Source organism: Symsagittifera roscoffensis, chromosome 2, assembly GCF_963678635.1.
Source record: "Symsagittifera roscoffensis chromosome 2, txSymRosc1.1, whole genome shotgun sequence".
NCBI classification, from domain to species: Eukaryota; Metazoa; Xenacoelomorpha; order Acoela; family Convolutidae; genus Symsagittifera; species Symsagittifera roscoffensis.
The window spans coordinates 73,735,680-73,758,064 of NC_087063.1; the positions used below are offsets into that span (position 1 = coordinate 73,735,680).

General features: G+C 34.1%; 4 protein-coding genes across 4 annotated transcripts in view; all 4 read right to left on the bottom strand.

The window, feature by feature from the left end:
- The window catches only part of LOC134840490 (Bardet-Biedl syndrome 1 protein homolog), a gene marked incomplete in the record, with an annotated part of 512,639 nt that overhangs the window by 446,871 nt on the left and 43,383 nt on the right, over nucleotides 1–22,385 (bottom strand).
- Nucleotides 1–22,385, bottom strand: part of LOC134840491 (uncharacterized) — a 453,696-nt gene that overhangs the window by 387,928 nt on the left and 43,383 nt on the right. The window lies entirely within an intron of this gene.
- LOC134840487 (phosphatidylinositol N-acetylglucosaminyltransferase subunit A-like) lies at nucleotides 3,620–22,235 on the bottom strand. Its single transcript, XM_063856322.1, has 6 exons — nucleotides 21,951–22,235; nucleotides 18,104–18,360; nucleotides 14,835–15,044; nucleotides 14,265–14,451; nucleotides 5,142–5,364; nucleotides 3,620–4,279 (listed from the first exon to the last, which is right to left on the bottom strand). Exons 1-6 carry the CDS (start codon nucleotides 22,114–22,116, stop codon nucleotides 3,988–3,990), a joined length of 1,335 nt encoding a protein of 444 aa, XP_063712392.1. The 5' UTR covers nucleotides 22,117–22,235; the 3' UTR covers nucleotides 3,620–3,987.
- On the bottom strand, nucleotides 8,716–11,584 carry LOC134840486 (coiled-coil domain-containing protein 149-like). The gene is made up of 3 exons (XM_063856321.1): nucleotides 11,098–11,584; nucleotides 9,670–10,727; nucleotides 8,716–9,311 (listed from the first exon to the last, which is right to left on the bottom strand). The coding sequence occupies exons 1-3, from the start codon at nucleotides 11,325–11,327 to the stop codon at nucleotides 8,788–8,790; spliced, it is 1,812 nt and encodes a 603-aa protein (XP_063712391.1). The 5' UTR covers nucleotides 11,328–11,584; the 3' UTR covers nucleotides 8,716–8,787.

Below are 22,385 nucleotides of genomic sequence, written 5' to 3' on the forward strand. Positions count from 1 at the left end.
TTCGTCCCTTATTTTTAGCGACGCGTCCTCTGCAACATAATTCTGTATGTAATTTTACTAAGATTTTTACTTTGTAGGAAAACTTAAAAAAGTTTTGATTTTTTGAAAACAATCAAATCGCATTGGATAAAGTTGAAAATAGCTTCAGCTTTTTTTGTGAAACGAATTTAATAGATGTCAACTAAATCATTTGTCTTAAATGGTTATGGACAGGAGATTATAATTTACATTGCTCCGACCACTCATTTTCCATAAATTCCTCAATATTGTAACTTTTCTATTTGTGTATATTCATCCATATCTCTATTCTTGTTTCCTTTTTTATTAATCTAATCCTAAATATGAGCGAGTTTTTTTTTTCCAGATACAGAAATGACACTAGTATAACATAGCTTCAAAAAAAATAGCAGCCCCAATCAGGGGCGGATTTAGGGGGGGGTGGGGGGGGGGGGGGGGCGGACGCCCCCCCCCCCCTCAGGGATTTGACCCCCTGCCGACCCAAAGGGTCCCCCCTTTGATACTTTTTCAGAAATCCATTTTTGGCTGACCGACCCTAAAATTTTTCTAAAGGCGCCTTTGGCGCCAATAAATGCTATTTTTGAGGGGGAGCGCGCGCCAAAAAAACGCATTTTTTTTGTTCAAAAAGTGCCCAAAAACGGTTTTTTGACTGTTTTTTCAACAATTTGCCTGCGGCGCAGAAAATTTTGCCAAAATAAGGGCAAAACAGTGCTTTAGGAGAGCGCGGCGCGAAAAATAAAAATCAATTTGGTCGACCTAAAAAAAAAAAAAAAAGGTCGTCAAAATTTTGGAAAATTTTTTGAAAATCCGCCCCCCCTCGAGAAAATCCTAGATCCGCCCCTGGCCCCAATTAATGATTTAAAAAAGTTTCGGATTTGTTATTACTTTCAATTTTTAAATCCCAGCACAAGTCTTAAGGAAGAGCTTCTTTATAATATCACAATTTATGATTTACTATTTCTGGCCTTCAATTGTTGAATTTTGGAGTCGTACTCCCAACTTGCCTCAAGTCCTGTCGACATGGGTGATATGATTGACTTGCTATTTGTGATTCACAGATAATCTGTCAGTTGCTGATAAGTATTTGATCCCCAACATCTTCTCAGTTAAAGGTTCTTATGTCATTTTTTTATTTCTCACAATTTTTATCACTTTCAAAGACATGATAGAATTCGTTAGTTGTCGCCTGGTAAAACAATTTTGCATGCTAATTTTGTGTCTGATTTGGAAAGGAAAACATTCAAACCAGTCATTTTTCACATGGCTTCGAGTTTACTAACAACATAATTAGTGTAAACAAATGTAAAAAGTCTCTTGGATCTTATTGGAACCTGATCTAAACTACATTTTATGATTGAATAAATTGGATATTTTACCACTGTAAAGTATTTAAAATTAACCAATCATAATCCATCTAACTAACAACCCACTTATTTGTAAGTGCTGAAATTACTTGTAATTTCAGCACCAGAGAGATTTGAATTTAACTTAGAAATTAGTTGTCTCTCCAAGAGAACTTCAGCAGCCGCAACAAACCAGTATACCCTAGATCTATTGAGCCTAGCAGAGACTAGTTAAACACCCTGAGACTAGAAAGTATAAGAGTAAGATTAGGATCGGTATTAGCAGGGGCGGATTTAATGGGGGGGGCGGGGGGGCAGACGCCCCCCCTCAGTGATTCGAACCCCTGCCAACCCAAAGGGTCCCCCCTTTGGTACTTTTTAAGAAATCCAATTTTGGCCGACCGACCCTAAAATTTTTCTAAAGGCGCCTTTGGCGCCAATATATACTAGTTTTGAGGAGGAGCGCGCGCCAAAAAACGCCCCTGGGTATTAGACTAAGAAGTTGCACGAATCTATCCGGCCGAAAATAAGATAGCGTGACGAGCAGACGGTGTACCCTATCCGAAATTACTCTATGAGTTAACCACATCGGTTCTAACTCATTATTAACTTTTTCCCCCTATGGCACCCTGTAACGAATATCCCCCTCCTATAAGGAAAGAATTGAACAGTTAAACATATACGAATTTTGTCCCTTGTTAATTACCCCCCCCCCCCCTATTGCAATAGGGGGGAAATAGCTAACAAGGTCCAGTCTCTTAATGCCGAATGAAAAGATTTCTCAAAAGAGTCAGCTCATCTTTTTTAGACATATTTTTATAAATTGCAAAGCTTTCACTTTCTATAGGTAGACTTGATTAAACCCATAAATTTCGCAGCGCATTTTGTTGTTCAAATCCGTCATTAATCAGCCTTCTGTACCCTTTGAAAAAATTCTCCAGGTGTTTTTGATTTCATTTCTTTTGTTAAAATTTCATCTAAAAGAGTTAAAATTATAGAAACTTTTCATCATTGATTGGTTTTTCATTAAAATTTCGGTAAAAATGGTTAAGCAACGACCATTTCCATTTCATCGGGACCAAATTGCAATCATCTGCTTTGAGACTTTGTCTGTCTTATGCAATTAATAGATAGTTAATAAAAAGTAAAGAAATTTTTTCCAAAATTTTTAATTGGTTATTTTAAAGAAATATCGTAATATCATATCAACGTCGTTTTGATAGCCAAAATTTTCATTCAAAGTACATATGATATTATAATGCTACCTCAGCCTATCAATTCAAAAGTGTCATTAAAATTAGCTCTTTTATTTGCGACTTAGGTTGGAAAAAAAAAGAAAATTCGTACTAACACATTTTGCTTCTCAAGTGTAAATAAAAGTTATTGTTACAAGGAGCGAAATCTATCCTTTTGTAAACACTAACACGTTTATTCTTTAAATCAATCCATTTGCAAGAAATTGGCTCAAATTGTTTTTTTATTCCCCTTTTTTTACCTACCTCAAAATTAGTATATATTGACGTCAAAAACGTATTTATATCGGCGTCCATGGTGATACGCAATAATTATATCCTTCAAACTATCGAAACTCATGTTGTTTCCAAGGGCATATTAACCTCAACTTACCATAAAAAGCATAGAAAATCAACCCGTATGTCGGTTATAAACAGAGGTGCAGCTGAGCATCACTTTCGGTACAACGCATAAGTAGCATTGCGAGCAAGCGAATAGAAAAAGAGACGTAAATAACTAAGTCGGACAAAAATTGTTACTAAAAATTAACAAATTGATTTCAGAAAAACAGTCAATAAAAACAACTACAAGTCTATTTAAAATTTAACTTTTCACTGAGCGTTACTAAGCCGACAATATGTGGCTTTATGCCCATTGAGCTGAAATGTAATTAACTGATGTCATAAAATATTGATCACAAAATTTAAAGATTTGAACTCTTACGAACAAAACTTGAATCATTTTTCAAAAAAAAAACAATCACTTTTGCCCTTCAAACGACGCAAATTAACCTGGCGAAAAACCAATAAGGCCAAATAAATCGTTTAAGGCAAAAACAGGATACCTACAAAGTCAGGGCTAATAAATTGACAAACTACAGTAAATCAACACAATTGCAACTGCAATGAAAAAGACTAACTGCTCAAATCATCCGTGAAATGGTAATTTAGCCGACAAATTATACGCAGATCAAAGACATTCTGACAATTTCTCTGGAATCTGTTAAATTTCTATGATAAAACAAGTTCAATTTTTTACATATTTATTGAAAAGTTGTATACGGGAAATGAATCTAGTTACCAATTAGACTACAACACCCTTGCTCTCGCAGGTGTAATTACCGGTATTTGCAGAAATCGCTCAATGGCAAGGGAACATCTACTTAACTTCTTGAAAAGTCCATGAAGACCAGATACAAAAAAAAACAATGAAAATTTAAATACTATGTCATCAATATCAATACGCTAGCAGAGAACATTCTTTCTGGAAACTCCAATAGTTTTAGAGTCGTGGTCGATACAGCTACACACAGCAAGAGTCGTGATCGAGATAGCTTAAAACTTCACATTTTGATCTAAATTTTTGATCATTTTATTTGCAAAGCAATAAATAGCTATAGTTTTTTCTTAGTCAATAGTTTAGGACATGTGTCAATAGTCTCTTTCGGAAAAAGTTTGTCACAAATCAAAATCAACAGCATATTCCATAGTGCTATAATGTAGGCTATCTTCCCAAAAAACACCCCAATGTTGTAAAGACTCCGTTTAGGGTTGCCGGGGTAGTCGTGTTTGCGGGATCCCTCGCAGTCGGCGTCACGTCTGAATATGTTGTCATAGACTACTTGTGTTCTCTGTGCCATATCTTTCCATTTGTAAATCCCAGACGCCAATCGACTGGTTTGCTCCCTGAAAAAACTCATTTCGAAGTTGCAACCCTTTCACCCATTTTTCTACAGATCGAGTCAGGGATCTAATGTGGCCAAATTTTTGCCACATCACAACCGCTTCCTGAATCAGCAACCAGCAAAAATAAATCTGCAAAGAATTAAAATTTAACCGAATAGAATTGTTAACCGCCCGGCACTTCAATATCATAAAGCTTTATTTTTCAATCAAAATTAATTTCAAGCGGCAATTTTACCACCCAGAACATCCATTCACAGTATAGTTTACAGTTTCGCGCAACTTTTCAACATTTTTTTGACTTAAATACTGTCGGCAATTTTGAAATTGGTTGTCTTCAACATCCTCTCTCATTCAGACAATCTCAAGTTTTCAATTCACGCTTTGCTTTTCTGGTCAGTCTCACGACGGCTATAATAGCCAAACTCCATGTTTTTGTCCAAAAGTTAAACACAGAGAAAAACAACAAACACAAGCAACATAACGCCAATAAATAGCTATAAAAAGTTGAAAAACAAAAAAGCTGAAAAAATACTAAATAAGCTTGAAAATGCCTCGGCGGATTCGAGCCACAGGGCACCAACATCCAAACGGACTACCCTACACAGCTGTACAGACGCTTGTAGAACTCAAACGATAGCCACTAATAAAGCGGATATATCACATGTTATTAAACTGCCAATACTATGCAGTCAAAATGGCATCAAAATTAGCATTATTTTATGCGAGTTGATTTGCAGAGTTGAAACATGTGGACTCGTAATAATTAATATATAGAAATGCTAGCTAGTTCGCTTGTGTAATTACTAAGATTATATATTTGCTCTAAAAATGATATAAAGTAGCAGTTAAACTTAGTATCTACCTGTCCAAAATATCTCCAGTGAGATATTTATCCAGAACAGACTCTACTGCTTTCAAGTAGAGACTGGGGTCAACTGGTGCTAGGGTCATGACCTCAGGAGGGAGCACTTCTGGCACCCCTCCCACCCGGGTGGAGACCACGTGCAGTCCACAACAGGCAGCCTCCACTATGGCTGTGCAGAAGGCCTCAGTTAGAGACATGTTTAAGAATACGTTGCCTTTCACTAAACAACAAAACAAATGATTTCCAGAATTAACGTCCATCATCTAATGATTTTTCTCTGAGCGTTTAATTTCTGCGATGAATGAAATTTTTTTTAAGATTTCAAATTGATTTGTCACAGTGATCTTTTTTAACTCTGAATAAGGCTAAGATGGGCCGCGTAAGCTATCCTTAACAGATATAGCAAAACTGTATCTAAGTACAGTTCTGATATTTTTTGCTAAATGACATTTGAATCTTGATTTTTGATCACAGCTGGACCGTTAACTAGACGATTCAACGATAAAAACAAAAGTTCATTCCTCTTAATATATATAATCCAACCCTGAACAAATAAATACAAAGTCCAAATACATATGAACGTTTTTTTTTAATTTGAGCCATTTTTTTTAAAAAATAAGAATAAACTATGTAAACTGAAACATGTATACTGAGAGAAACAAATTCCTTAAATTTTAAGAAGTTTCTATATGCTTTAAATTTTACAAATTAGCTGCCAAACAGGGTGATTTATAAAAACATAGTCAACCGAAAAATACAAGAGGGTCAATGAACGCACGTAAACAGAACAAGCATACTGTATTGGATTTTTTTGAAAAATCTCAACTTTCGCAGTTCAGAGAAAAAAATAGATATCCTTCAAGCTCTTTGAATTTCTCTAACTATTTATGATTGACACTTTTTAAACAAAACTGACCCAACTTGAGAAAATGGGATCAATATAACATTTTATATTCCGCTGGGAAATCTGAAAAATAAAATCTAAACAAAACTAGAAGTCGATCACGTTTTTGTATGTTTTAAACTTTTGCTGTTCGATAGTGGAGTTTGCCTTCCTTTTAACAAAGTACATGAACTAAACTTAAAAAGAAATCAAAAGACAAACCGCGAAATAGTAAACTTGAGCCTGAAAAATTTTTGAGACTTCCTTCTAAAAATCATCGCGACCTATATAAAAGTCTGAACAACGTTCTTCGACTATTAAAAAAAATTTGCAAAACTTTGCAGAAAACTGCGTTATTCCAAACTATAGGATTAATACAATTCTGATGAAACGACTCCGATACTTTGAGATACCCGGTGTTCTTCAAGTTTTAATTCGCCTTCTAGATTTCAAGTTTATTCGACCAAATGGTTTTTTGGAAAAAAACCTCTACTTGGTAATTTCAAATAAATAAAAAATGGCCTTGAAGCTTTTTGAAAACCAAAATAAATTTATGGTTAACACAATTTTGATAAAACTAAGCCAACTTGAAAAAACCGGAGCAAAAAATAAATTTTAGATTCTGCTGGAAAGCTTAAAAACAAAATCTAGAATAGAACTAGAATTTAAAAAATGAACTTTAAATAAATGAAAGCAAAGTCAAACTGCAAAAATCAAGTTTGGTGTGAACAAACCCTGAGATTTTTTCCTGAAAAAAAAAATCATCACGACCTATATAAATGTCTAACGTTCAATTGCATATAAAACAAACATAACACAAAACTGCTCGGATATAAGGGGAAATCCCTGACCTCCGACTACCATGTAACTTATTTCGAAGAAATTTGTATTTTCCTCAGCTATAACTTCGCTTAAGTTTACAGAAAATATATTAAAATATTATTTTCGAAACTCTGTTTACCTTTTCTCCCAACTGCAATTTTAAAAAAATGTTATAAATGAGTAGGAAAGAGAAATAATGTGATCAATTAGCTTGCTTCATTTGAAATGATTTTGATACGTCGGTTATTTTGCCACGCTATTAAAATTCAAAATGACCCTTTCATTTCCAAGATGAAATTATAGAAAAAAAAACGATTCTCATCAGATAAAACCTCGTTATCAGATAAAACGATTGTTATTGGTAGAAGAGGAGCTTCAGACAAGGCAGAAACAACGAAGCATAGACTTGCGTTATCAATGCAATGCAATTTAAAAAAATTAAATTCGTTTTTGGATTTGAATAACGACATTAATTTTTGCAGGATAATTTTTATGCTTCACGGAACAAATGCTATGAGCCTGAAAGATACGAACTGAGTAAATACTTATATTCTAGACCATATTTACTGCCTTAAATAATATGCAAAGTATTTCGAATAGATACATACAAATGGAACAAGGATAGAGGGCTGCTGTGCAAGAATCACAGAATGTTCCGACCATATTCTTGAACAAAAACTAAAATTTTTTCTTTATTCAACTGAATGTCGTTTTTTTTTCGTGTTTTCATTAAAAAAATTGAACGAAAGCCTTCAACTTTTTCGACACTCAAAATGGAAACGTTTTAGTCGAAAAATGACTAGAAAAACAAAAAGATATCGTAAAAACTAATTTAACTAAATCAAATTTAAATTTTCAGGGCTTTAAGAGGCTTATCTTTCTTTTGAAATAAGCATATTGTACGCCTGCTCGCTCGCTTTATTCGCTTGAAATTAGACTAAAAAATCAAAATTTCAAATCGGTTTTTCTCGACAGAGAAACTTTATTTTCAAATTTCTTAATGTCGTTCGAGTTACGACTTTACGGGCTTCATTATATTGCAGCACTCGAAACTGTCCGCTAATTATTTGTCGTAGCCGATTCTGCGTGGAAAACAAAAAGTTGAAAAAGAAAAAAATAAAACACGAATAACACATTCCTCCCCATTTTTAATGGTCGGAACAAAATTATTCACTCGACCTTTCAATCGGTTTTGTCGCTCAATATGATACTCACTCGGCTGAAACTGAATTTGATTGGGTCTGAATACTATCACATTTGTTGTAAATAAAACACACGAACTTGAAATTCTACGCGTTATTGATGTGAAACCAATTAAAAAAAAACTAAGCAAATTTTCGATTTCGATTTTCAAAGAACCAATTATATCAACTAAAACCTCTTTGAATTTTTAAATTTTCAATGATCGACGATTTTTTGATAGAAACTGATTCAATTGGATGACACTGTCTCAATTGGTACTTTTACATTCTTTTGAAAATTCTAAATTTTAAAATCTAGTTTCGAAACTAAAACAAGCACAATTTAGCGCCATTCGCACGCGTTCTATTGAAATGCGCTATCTGAGTTCCGCTCAAAAACTTCATTTAAAACTTCACAGAAATCAAATAGCTCACATATAATTATCATTGTGAAAAAAAATTCTGAAATAAAAACCCGACCTTTTTAAGTGAACACAACCTGTAATAAAAACATTGACTTAATAATACAGGTATACGCGAAAAAGTGATGATCTTATTAAAAACACAGCGAGTTCCGAAAGAGGGCATGTCAGTGCATTTTTTGTGATGCCAAATGATCAGGAAAATGATTTTTCTAATTGCTTAACATACAGATGCCTCGATCATAAAATATATTCAAAAATGGATCATAAAATATTTTCAAAAATATTCAGTTCTTTCGTATCAATTGTCGTCATTCTCAGAATCCAAAAAATTCTCAGAGTCCAAAACCTTGATTCGAAAAACCTGAAATTCCAGGATCCTCAATTGATGAGCGTTCAGTCTTCTTTTGACATGGATATTCGTTTCCTTTGAGTTCGGAACTGGAATCTTCCCCATTGACAAAAAAATTAGAGTCAATTTTAACAGAACTTAAGTTCTCCTCACTGCTTGTTTGCAAAAGCTCCAATTTATTGTCAAGATTAACATCATCTATAATTTCAGTGTTTACATCTTCAGAGCTCAAAACACTTCGCAAAGGCTCGATCTGCAGTTCATTTCGACTTTCCCAACCTTCGGCTAAATTTTCGCACGATCTAGATTCAGGTAACAACAAATCACCATCATTCGCAATTTCACGCCGCAACATGTCCAGTCTTTTTTCCCGATTATTCGTATTCCAGAGGCCAGAGTTTTCCAGTGTCTTCAACTTCAGTTCCAGTTCTTGGACTCGCACACCCAGTGCTTTATTTGTATTTCTCTGGTGGACTAGAGCTACTGTTTTATCATCCAGACATTCGACTGTAATTGGATGAAGTTATACAAAACATATAACAGAATACTTATACATTTTTATTTAATTACAATAAAATGGGAACCCAATCAATGAGTTCTAAGAATAATTTTAATAATCAAAAATAATTTTATTACAAACTTCGCTTTTTTATTCCAATAAAAAACAGAATATAGTCTCTATTTGATAGCCAAAAACTACGATTGACTCAAAAAACTACTGTCAAAAACTAGGACTGAATACAAAAGGGTCAAAAACTAGGACTGAAAAAAACTGTCAAAAACTAGGACTGGCCAAGAAAATTCACAAAAATTTTACATGTTTGTCTGATTAAAAAAACTACCGCACTTATTAATATAACTTCACCTAAAGTGGTTGCTAGACCGTGTAAGTCCCCTACAACCTGTCTGCTTACAGGCAACCCCAACCGTTTAGTCCCCAGTAAAAACTCTTGGATACTTCTGACTGATTGCATGGCTTGCATTGAGCTCCTGATGAAGATCGATTTAGCCCTCACTACTGAATTTGAATTGCTGTTGTTGTTATTATTCTGAGACACAATTTGCTCTTCAAAACTTTGTTTCAATTTCGAATATTGGTCTTTAAGCGAAGTTTTCTCTGCGTTTAGCTGCGTGATATGCTGTTTTAAATATTGATTTTCAAGCGTCAATGCATCAATATCAACAATACTCTTATCCGATTCGTTTTTCAAAATATAATTCAACTCCCGATTCAAACGCTCAGCTCTCTGGTAGAAAAACTCTTTCTCAGCCTTATACTGTCGTAAGCTATCTTTGCAAGTGGCTACTTCAATTTCCAATTCGCTTACTTTACTTTTCTCAAGCTCTAATCGGTCCAGAGCGGCTTCGAGCTGTGAACTTTGTTGGGTTCCGCCGTAACTATTTGAATTTGAACTTCTAATTGACGAACTTGATGATCCGATGTCATTCATAGAGAAGTTTCCAGTTCTTTGTCTTGTAACAGTTTGTCTTAGTAGCTTTATATCTTCCTCTGAATCTTTTAACCTTTGATTCAAACTTTCAACTTCTTCGCGTAAAATTGACCTTTGTTTGATCAGATCTTTGACCGCTTTTCCCAATGAACCCTTTGAACCATCTTGTGCATATTTATCCAGGAAATTCAACTCGCTTTGACTTGCCTCAAAATTAGGCAATTCTTTCACTTCCTTCAATACATTCGGCTTAGTTCCCAGTCGGCTAGACGAACTGATTTTTGCAATAGTCGACGCCGGACATTCGCAGTTTTCCATGTATTTTCTCAGAACTGAAATAAGTTGTTCACGCTCTTCCATGCAAGATTCAAGGTCACTCGCCACAACCAGAAGCGCTTCGCGTTTGCTTTGCAGCTTTTTCTTGCTCATTGAGTACTGGTAAACTATCTCGTCGATCAAGTGTTCGTATTCTCTGCAAACAGCGATTATCATTTTAATAGAAGTCAATTTTTTTTTTGAATAAAGTGATTTCAAATAAATTGGAAGATGTTTTTAAGTTTAAGCAATCAATTGAAATCATAAAGCGTTTTCTACTTACATTAGTTGAGATAAAATCTTAGAAAAATTTCGAATTAAGTTAAATTTCAAACTGCTATATATTTTGGCCTCTTTAAAAGTATGAGAAAAAAATTCACCGGCCTTCAAATTTTGTGAGATCTTTCAAAAAAATTCTCAAAATCACAAAAAGAATAACGATAGTGAAAAATAAAATCAAAGTTGATAAGATTCGTTAGCCTAATTATTATCAATTGGTGTTTTCAAATAAACTTTCCCTTCATTACCTGCGACTGAGGAAGAAGTACTCCCAGTTGAACGAGTCGATCCACCAAGGCAGTCGGGAAGGTCTGAAAGCTTCAGTGTTGCTTCTCCTTCTGAACTTCTGGTGCCGTTTTAAAAATGAATCCTCTGCTTCTGTTTCTTCTGCTATTTCTTCTGAACTTGAGAAGTGGCTGTGCTTCCTTATACCAACAGGAGACTTGACGGAATAGAATTCAGTAATGTTTGCCGACATGGCAGAATGTATATAATTCAACTAATCGTGTCAAATTCAAATTATGTTGACAGAAAGGATGAAACTGAAATGAGATGGTAATAGCTTTATCTTTTTTTCACACTACAAATTTGGTTGTACATTTAACTATGAAGTTGGTATTTAATTGATCTGTTGTGAAACTTTTAAATTCAGCAATGAATGTTTCCTCAAACGAAATGAAAAAACCATATGTTGCCTGTTTGCTTTGCTCGAGTAAAATTGAATTGAAATTGAGACAACATGTTTTTATACAGCACAGTATGGTTTCACATGGACAATTTCTAGCTTTTCTATTTCTAGAAATTAAACAATATGTATACTTTCCTGTTGAAGCTCGAACGAAAAATACTCGCAATGCAAAAACCACATTTCTAATGAAAAACACACGGCAATTTCAATGTTGGTCCTCAAAAGCAAATATTGTCAACGGCCACTCGCAATATTGTCAACGGGAATTTCAACGGCCACTCTTCGGTAATATTTTATTCACAGAGTTCAAGCAAGGAGTAGCAAAACTTCAATGCAGATTAAAAATTGGCACCGAAACAGGAAGATCTCGACCTAATTGAAATATTTGAAAAATATATTTTCCCGACTTGATGAAAAAATCAAGAAAGTTATTTTTTCAAAAACTGAAGCAGACATTAATACAAGCTTTTGAAGCAGTATATCGCTCTCAAATATTCATATACACTTTGAAGAGCAATCAAAATACTTTTGGAAATCTTAAGTGCCACTCTATAGCCATCTGGCCACCAGGAGTTTCGAATTGGTCAATTACAAAAAAAGTCACAAAAATTGTCTGTGAGAGTTTTTTATAACTCAAATATTCAAAAATATTATGTCTGATAGGTTAGTCAACTTTAAACTACGGATCAATTATAAGTCTAGAGGAAATGCAGCTAGCAATCCGAAAATACATGCCAAAACATGGAAAACAAAGGAAAAATTACACAGAGATAAAGCAGAGCGTGGCAAACTTGCGCTTCAAAATGGAAATGAACACAGAGGCGAAGCTGCGCTTCGCAAACACTTGCAAGAACACGACCGAAAAGCAGCTCTATCAAGTTGAATAAGAAAAAGTAGAAATTAGCCTCGAATTAGCAAAACCTCGGCTAAGTGTAGAATTCGAATCTGCGACCTACTGCAATCAAAAGAAGACTTTGAGCCTCACGCACTATCCCCTCAGCCACTCGAGATTAACAACCGAAAAACACTAGTTCGTCACTAATAAAGCAACTACATCTGCTAACAAATCGCCAAGGCGATTCAACACCGAATACAAATAGACTCAATTTTACTATTAATAATTTGGAATATAACAAACTGAAAGCATTCACACTAATTGTGTATGTAACAAATTGCAAAGCATAAAACCACATTACGTATAGATTATGCATTTCAAAAAATTACGAGATATATTGAGTTAAAAAATTTCTGAAATCGAGTTTTATTATTCTGATGTTGTTTGAAACAAATAGCTTTTTTCGGTTCATTTGATGAATTAAAAATGCATCAACTGTGTTAAATTATTACTATTCGAATGTCAAAGAACATGCTATCAGAAAGCTGAAAAGGTGCCCCTCCATAAAAGTGCCGCACCAATATTTGCGACTTAGGTTGGAAAAAAAGAAGGTTCGTAATAATACACTTTTTTGATAGCATGTGCTTTGACATTCGAAAAGTAATAATTTAACACATTTGATGCATTTATAATTCATCAAATGAACCGAAAAAGCTATTTGTTTCAAACAACTTCACAACAATAAAACTCGATTTCAGAAATTTTCTAATTCAATATATCTCGTAAGTGCAATTATTTTTCGCATGCTCGAATTGAAAATTATCGCCAGGATGCAAAAATTACCGAAATTCCGAGCACTGCTTTATTTTGGGGAAATTATTGGATTTCTTCATTATACTATTGGATTTCTATAAGAATAATTCTTTCTTCATAAAAAGAATTATTGGATCTCTTCATTATATATTTTTGATTTTTTTGCGAAAATGATTCTGCGCAACACGAACAGCAACTGTAATTCCTTGTTTTTTCCTTCATTTATAATTTTGCACAAGATGTAATTTAATAAACATACACAGAGGTGAAGCTGCGCTTCGCTAACACTAGCGAGAACACGAAAAACCTGCAACTTAGATATAATGAGCCTCACACACTAACCACTCAGCCGGAGATGCTTCATATATCACAAACACTAGCCACAAATAAAGCAGAGAACAGATGCCGGGCAATTTCCAATGCTACAGTGAAAAATCCAAATAAGTGAGTACTTTTAGTCGTACTTATACACTAACGCTCGCTAGTGTGATTGAAGCAAGGTCAGTTGCTGTGCAAGTAGTACAAAACATTGCAGCCAAACCAATTGAAGTAAATCAATTCAAAATACAAAAACAATATTTTAAAAAAATGAAGAAAAAAATCATTTTTCCATCCCCATTAACTTATTTTTCAGTTAAGGGCGATTGAAATACGTACAAATCTGACAAATGAAAGGTAATATAGCTAATTTGATATAGGAAACGCAAAATAATTAAACAGAATTCAATATCTTATCGTGCCATTTAGTCTGAAAAACGAAAAAAATTCAGACCACTTTTTCTCCAAACTGAGACAACCTTTCTTGGGAATCTTTTGGGGAATTTTTATTTTGGGAATCTGAAAAACGGCTAAAAAAAGGCTTTAATATGATACCGCACATGACCCTAATTTATTTCTTAGTGTAATTAAAACCGCGCAAATAAACTCCAACTAGCAACTTAGAGAAGGTCTAACAAAAGTTGAAGTCAAAAACTTTTCTCTGTCATTTTCCATAACACTAAGCTAATTAATTTTTTGCGATCAACCTGGCTTCTCTCGAAATCATTTCACTGAGGGGCTTGAAACTGAACTTGACTAACCCAGTATGTCTCTGACTCGCTCGTGTTTCACACTGCCGTAGAAGAAGACTCGGTCCTGCAAATTGTTCTTCTCAGTTATCTCCTCAAGAAGCACCATTTTGGGTCCATCTCCCCCTATGTGGAAGTGCACATTTGGATATTTCTCACAGAGGGGGACCATTATCTTGCCCAGAATATCAATTCCCTTACAGTCGAATACAATACCATCAGTCAAGATTATCCCAGATAATCCTAGCAACTGAGTTTATCTAGAATTTTTCAATCAAACCGGACAAGATTGACGAGCAAAGTTTTCATTGTCAACAATTTAAGTTGAGTCTAAGTTAGGCGTGATAATTATTTTGAAAGAAAATCAATCTGCTTTTCAAATTTAAACAGCGCAACAAAAAAAACTGAATAAAACTCCAAAAAATTATAAAATTTAGAAAAAAAACTAACAAAAAATACAACAGTTGACAATTTCAACTGTCGCGCCAAAAATTACACCAAAATATTATATTCCTCCTGCCTGAGCACATTTTTCAAAAATATGTCTGCCGATATTGTATTCTGCCTCGTTTCACTTCCCTTTCTGTACACCAGTCGACTCATCACGACCAATCCAATTCTGCCCCCTCCGCTGTCACAACTCAAGTGGGGGTAGAACACTCGCGTGTCCACTGCATTCGGAATCACGTAGATCAGCTCCGGCTTCACTTTCCCCCTCAGGACTGTGTTCTCTTTCCCCGTATGACTCACACATATTGCACTGTCTACATTCCACAGTGCTATTTGAAGAACCTACGAGAAACAATTAATTGTAGCCAAGAGACAGATTAAAAAATTACTGAAAAAAAATTAAGATTCAAACCATTTGAATAACCATTTGAGTATTAACAATTCGAAAATTTTCTTTTTGAAAAAGCAACTATAAAAACCCCACAACAAAATTCGCTTCATCCAGTAAATAATCTGGAATTCATAAAGTCGACCGTTATTTTAAATCCAAATTATGGCATAGATGCTCTTCCCTCCTCGGTGATTCGACCCCGGACAATTTGGTACTACTTTAATACATCCATATTTGGCTAAAAATGTTCTGAGTAATATTGAGGGGAGAGCGCACGCTAAAAAACCCGCGCGTAAAAATTGCTTTTTTTGGCCTGTTTTTAAAATACGCCAGAGGAGCAGAAAATTTTGTCAAAACTTATGCTTTACAGCGCTTTGGGAGAACTCGCAAAATCATTTTGGTTGGCTTAAAAAAAGTTTATTTTTAATCACCAACCCTTGAGAAAGTCTTGTGTTTAAAAGTCTATGTCTAAAAATCTCTTCTCAAAAAATACAGAAATTTCAACAACACTGCGCGAGATGAGCCTCTGTAAACAAACACATTGGCTACTTTGATTGCAATAAGGTTTTGTTCGGTTGTTATCTTCTCAACTCCAGATTTTTCTGAAATCAAACTAGCGTTTATCACACCTCCGGTGCTTCGAAATTTAACGAAAACTCATGAAAAGCCGCATATATTGGAAACAACATTTGCAAACTTTTAGTGCACTCTGACTGCACCCAATTAAAGGGTTGGTAATTTCGAACTTTTTATTTTTTTAAATTCTCATTTTAAAAGCGTCATCTTGAAACTTAATGGGTCTCAGGAGAAACTTGGAGGCCAGATTTACAACCACTGAGAGTCCCTGAGAGCACCCTAATGTAGGGTTAGAAATTCAAAATTTTGTGAATTTTTTTAAACCTGTTTCCCGAAAAAAAAAATTTTAAAAAAACGTCTTATCTCGGAAACTAAAAAGATTTAAGCATTCACATTAAGACGCAAGATTTAGGACGCCAGGCTGCACGCTGACAATAAAGTTGTATCTTCATCGAGCTGGTAGTTTCATTTTTTGAATTTCTTGGTAGATAAGTTCTTTGAGAAAGTTTGAAAAATCAAAAAACGTCACATCTCGGAAACTAAAAGCATTTGAGCAGTCGCGTTTAGCAGTCGCATGTGGCAAGACTTGCAACTCTTTAGGGTACCCTGACAACACCGAACTATAGCGTTGGGAATTTCAAATTTTGAATAATAATTAATTAAAATTTTCTGAAAATTTTTCAAAAATCACAAAAAACGTCATATCTCGAAAACTACAACAAATTGAGCAGTCATACTTGGAGGAAAGATTCGCAATCCTTGAGAGTAATCTGACAGGACCTAACTACAGGGTTGAGAATTTCAGATTTTGCGGGAAAAAAATTAATATAAGTTTTCTGAAAATTTATTGAAAAAATCACAAAAAATGTCATATCTCGAAAACTACACGGATTTAAACAGTCATATTTGGAGGCAAGATTTGTAATTCCTTAGATTACTCTGACAGCACCCAACTGCAAGGTTGCAAATTTCAAATTTTGAAACATAATAAATTAAAATTTTTGAAATTTTTTTTAAAAAATCACAAAAAACGTCATATCTCGAAAACTACAAAGAATTGAGCAGTCATATTTGGAGGCAAGATTCGCAATCTTTGAGAGTACTCTGACAGGACCTAACTACAGGGTTGGGAATTTCAGATTTTGCGGGATAAAAATTAATATAAGTTTTCTGAAAATTTATTGAAAAAAATCACAAAAAATGTCATATCTCGAAAACTACACGCATTTAAACAGTCATATTCCGAGGCAAGATTTGTGATTCTTTAGATTACTCTGACAGCACCCAACTGCAAGGTTGCGAATTTCAAATTTTGAAAAATAATTAATTAAAATTTTCGGAAAATTTTTAAAAATGGAGGCAAGATTCGCAATCCTTGATAGTACTCTGACAGTACCCAACTAAAGGGTTGGGAATATCCGATTTTTTAAAAATAATAATAATTTAAGTTTTCTGAAAATTTTTGAAAAACTCACAAAAAACGTTATATCTCGAAAACTACACGGATTTGAGCAGTCATATTTGGAGGCAAGACTCGCAATCCTTGATAGTACTGTGACAGTACCCAACTACAGGGTTGGGAACTTCAAGTTTTTTAAATTTTTTTGTTATTTGAACTTTCTGAAAATTTTTGAAAAAATCTCAAAAATCGTCTTTTCTCGTTAACTAAAATGATTCGGGCATTCAAAATTGGAGGCCAAATTCGCAACCCCTAACTCGATATTGGGCTGCTTAATTTAAACTTGCTAAACTAACCACTAAAATCAAATTAGAAAATCGAAAAAAAAAATTTTCAACCAATGAAATATACGATATAGCTTAAGCACGCAAAAATAATGCGTTGAAAAGGCTTAAACATGGCGAGATAGTGAAGCCCGCATTTAAATATATAATAGATAACAACAGAAGTTCAAAACTGACTCAGAGCGGAGCTTCACGTCGATGTTGAAAGACAGGGAAAAACCAATAAGCAACAAGACTCGTAGATACTCCCAAAACAAAAATGCTTGATTTTCAACAAAACTCTTAAATGAAACGATTGCAGCAAAACTAAAATGCTTACCCAAAACTCTCAAGCAAAATTAAACGCCAGAAATGATATTATACTAGATATGGTTACCGAAATAACGCAGACTTTTCGAAAATGGCAATTACGAATGCAAATGGCAATTACGAATGTTTTTTTTTACTCTACCCAAATCTCTTAAGTTTTAATTGCATGCACTGCTGAGAATAAGTGGTTTAAACATAGAAACATTTGCTTCATTTAGAAAAGCTTCCGTTCTATTGAAATAAGTCTCATAGAAACAAGTCGACATACAATTACCTGAAAATGATTTTTTGAAAAACCACAAAAAATTTAAGGCTTAAAAAGGTTCAAAAATTTTCCTTTGAAATATATATTTTTTTCCTTTGCAGAAATACAAGTACTCACCTTGTTTGTGATTATTGCACTAGTATCTGCGAAACCGAATAGAGAGTGATCAGTGAACACTGTCTTCAAGTCAGGGTTCAAAAATATTGCATGAAACAAGGCCTGGTTTCCAATAACAGAGAAGGCGCCATGCGCATGAACAATTTCGATCTGTTCACGGATGAAGATATTACGCAATAGCGGAATCGTAAGGATGAAAGAAGGCAGAATAGCTTGATTGTAGACTGGTTTGAAAGGTAAATAATATGTCTTGATTCCTGGAGGCAAAAATATTGGTAAGTCATTGAGTATTTTCCTATTCAAATTTTCAAATTTCAACTCAAAAAGGTAAAATATTACTTGAAAATTCTGTCCACATTTAAATTTATTGAGCAGAAGAGCTATTTTATGCATACATTTTTTACTCTTCGCATCTTTAAATTTTTGGTAGGTCTTCCATAGCCATTGACATAAGACGTGACACAGAAGCAAAAAGAATTGAAAGCTACGAAACAGATAGTGAGACGAAAATAACTAAATCGAAAAAATGAAAAATTCAATTTCATAAAAGCTGACGAAAAACAAAACCAGTAACATTAGGCAAGCTTTCAGTATTTAACGAATGGTCTCTAAATTGGCAACACGTGGTTCGACGCCCATTTAGCCGAAAAAAAGCCAACAAAAAATTGTTGTCATAACAAAATTTCGAGCGATTGACATTTAAATTTTATAGTATGACCTAATTTATTTCAGACAATAATTATTTTTGCCCTTAACCCGATAGAAAACAAATCACTACACCGACAAAACAAGCCAAAACCATTTAGGCCGAATAAAATTTCTAAGAGAAAAAAGCAAAAAAAAAAGTAAATATACCAATCAGGATTAGTGAATTTACAAACTACAGGAGTTAATCAACGAAACTTGAGACTACAAAACTGCTCACAGCGCTACAAATTTCGTAGTGTGGCAACTAAGCCGACAAAATATGAGCCGACAAACTATAGTCCAACTACTCAATTTTCCCCGGCAAAAAGTTTTCAAATTCAAACACCGAAAAAAAACCCAGACCATAGGGTGCAAAGGCGACCGCATTACCTATAGACTAAGTGGGATGGGGCCTGGAAGTTGCTTAGGTTCGTTCGATAAACAAGAATAACCGACTGCTGTGCAAGTAACGCAGAATGTTCCGATCACGCTGATTAGGCAAAAGAATTCAAAACCAAGAGCAAATTTATTTTGAAAAAGTTTTTTTTTTCAATATTGGTCGAAAACTGGCTTTTTTTGAAAAGTTCAATTGAATAAGGTGAGCTAATTAGAACAAGTGGTAATGATAGCAAAAAAAGGGTAAAACTGAATTTAACTGGAGGTTAGCCAAACTTGTAGGAGTCAAGTGTCGTATCATAATAAGACCCTATTTGTCGTTAGTGGGATTCTAAAAAGGTCAAAAGCTCTCTCAATGTCGAGACAAATTTTTAAACCAATCTTTCTCGACATTGAGAGCATGTTTTTTGATTTTTTAAGAACTCACTATCAACTAATATGGCTTTATTACAATCCACAATAGAAATCCTAGGAGCTTTCCTTGAGGTAGTCAAAATTAACAAAAAAAAATTAAAAACGGACCACGCGCTCTTTGAGTAGTCACAACAATAACCTGCTTAATACATGTATGCCAACGTAGAAAAATAAACACCCAACAGAAAATTGTAAAATTATCAATTAAACAAAAAAATCCGCAAAATACATTTTTTTGAAGAATTTTTAATTTTCGAAGAAAAAAAAAACTATCCCGTTGAAGCTCTTTCAATTTTATTAAAATTTTATGATTTTAACTTTTAGTGTAAATCCAACACGAATTTATTTTTCATCATGAATTTCGTCTTTTTTATCATGAATTTCGTTGATGGCTATTATAAGAGCAATGGTATCTATTAGCACAGAAACTTCTACTTACGTTTCCATTAATTTTATATGAAATAGTGACTTAAAAATAAATGTGTGATTTTTTGTTTTTAAATGGTGTGGCTTTTTGTCTATTTTCGGGAAAAATCTCATCCTGCTCCAAAACTCTCATCATGCTCTCAAGGGAAAAAATAGGCTTAGCAATTACTTAATGGAAATAGTGCAAAGATTTTTATTTTAAGGTTTTGCTGCAAAAAGAAGTACATAACCTATTGACCCAGTTTTCTCTATTTGATAGCCTAATTAGTCCGCATGTTAATTTGTAACAATCGCTCAATGTGAGCAGAACTATTCCAAAAGTAAATGTTCGCAGTTGGAGGAAAAATAGCCCAAAATGCTAAAACTTCGAACTACCAAAACAGTTTTTCTTGACACTGAGAACCTTTTCGATTATTTAATTTTTTTTAAGTTTGCTTTTCACGCAAAATCAGGTACCACGAATAATCATTCAATTGGCTCGGATTATATATCATATTGAAGCCCTTTCAGGCGCGATTCGAACAACATTTAAGTATTTTCAAAAACCTAATTAGTCCGCATGCTAATTTGAAAATCTATGTTAGCAGAAAAACTGCCAAGAAAACATTCGCAGGGTGGAGGAAAAACAGCCAAAAATGCTAAGACTTCGAACTACCAAAACAGTTTTTCTCGACACTGAGAACTTTTTCGATTATTTATTTTTTCTTCTGTTTATTTTCCACGCAAAATCCGCTACCACAAATAATCATCCAATTGGCGCGGATTCTATATCATATTAAACCTTTCAGGCGCGATTCGAACAACATTAAAACATTTTAAAAACTTTTTGTCAATGTCGAGAAAAAACCGGTTTGATATTTTTGATTTTTGGTATAATTTCGAGCTAGGTTACACTAGCATATTTAAGCTTAATTTTAGCCGAGACAGTTGGATTTTTTTAGCGCCATTTTGGGAATCATTTTTAATTGTTGTTTAATTTTTTTGTTTCACTAATCAATTTTCTAAAAAAACTGTTTTCCAATTGGCCGACTTGACTATGACTGTTGAATATGCCTTAGTTCTATTTTTTCGTCCAGATGTTTTCATCACACCACATAGAAAAAACTATTATTTAAAAAAATGGTCAGATCATTTTGTGATATTTGCACAATAACCGGGGCTCCTTAATTCTATTTATTTTAATTTCTGGCCAAATCAAATTTTAGTATTCTTTAAAATTTTTATGGAACTCATGGCATTTCATTTTTTTAAAAACCACATGCCTTGGAAAAATTAGTATTTCATTTTTTGCCAACTATTCAAACCAGCATTTACTAGATTTCATCATCGCATTACTTTTTTCCAGGCATTGTAAATTTACATTGCTATAGTGTTGTGTCATACTTCACATTTTTGTTCGAGTTTTGTATAGATTTTTTAGATCAAAGACATCAAGTGACGTAACAAATTGAAGCTTACTCGCGATTTACAATCCTTAAGATGAGAAAATGATCCATCTTAAAATGAGAAAACTGGTCCAAAAATTCATTGTATGAGACAGATTTTTAGCGGTGATAATCGACTGATTTTCACAGACTTCAAACACACAACTCGCTTTCGACATGTTTAACCATATTTATGGTACTATCTATCTTCACTGTAATACTGCAATCTATGAAAACAGCAGGAATATTTGAAAAGAAAATCGTTTTTTTTTTCTTTTAGAACAAGTTACAGGGGTCAGAATATTGTCCTAAACCCACAGCAAAGTGCTTTTCTTGTTATCTTTAGAACTTTGTTTTGTTTCTAGCATTGTAATTTTACATTCCTATAGTAGTGTTTTTTTCTTCAATTTTTCAAACTTGCTATTTTCTTTGCATATTTCAATCCTTTCCTGCTAATTCTAGCAGTTGATTAGCAGAGACGACTGTACCAATTTGTTTGCCTTTGGTGATGTATCTCACTCCCTTTCTGTCGCCATATGCATGAGTCACTATAGTCACAGAGTGGCCTAACTCTATGAGACAGAGAGACAGCTGGAAGATGTGACTCTCCACCCCTCCCACATTTGGGTAGAAGAAGTCACTGATCATACAGATGTTGTAACCCATACTTTACACGACAGTTAATCCAACACTAACAAGCCAAGAATGCGCTTTGTCTTAATATTCGTGAATCTATATTTAACGACGTAAATTTCAACTTCTTATGCATTTCATGCTCATGTTTCTTACCTGAAATTGTGAAACCATTCTTCAAACTTCGCTCTCGTTCATTTCGAACAAGAACTTAAGGTAGAGGGCCCACCAATAAAAAAAAGCTGCACAGACAATTTAAAACCATTAGCAAGTCGAAAATAGAATGCAAATTCTTCCACCGC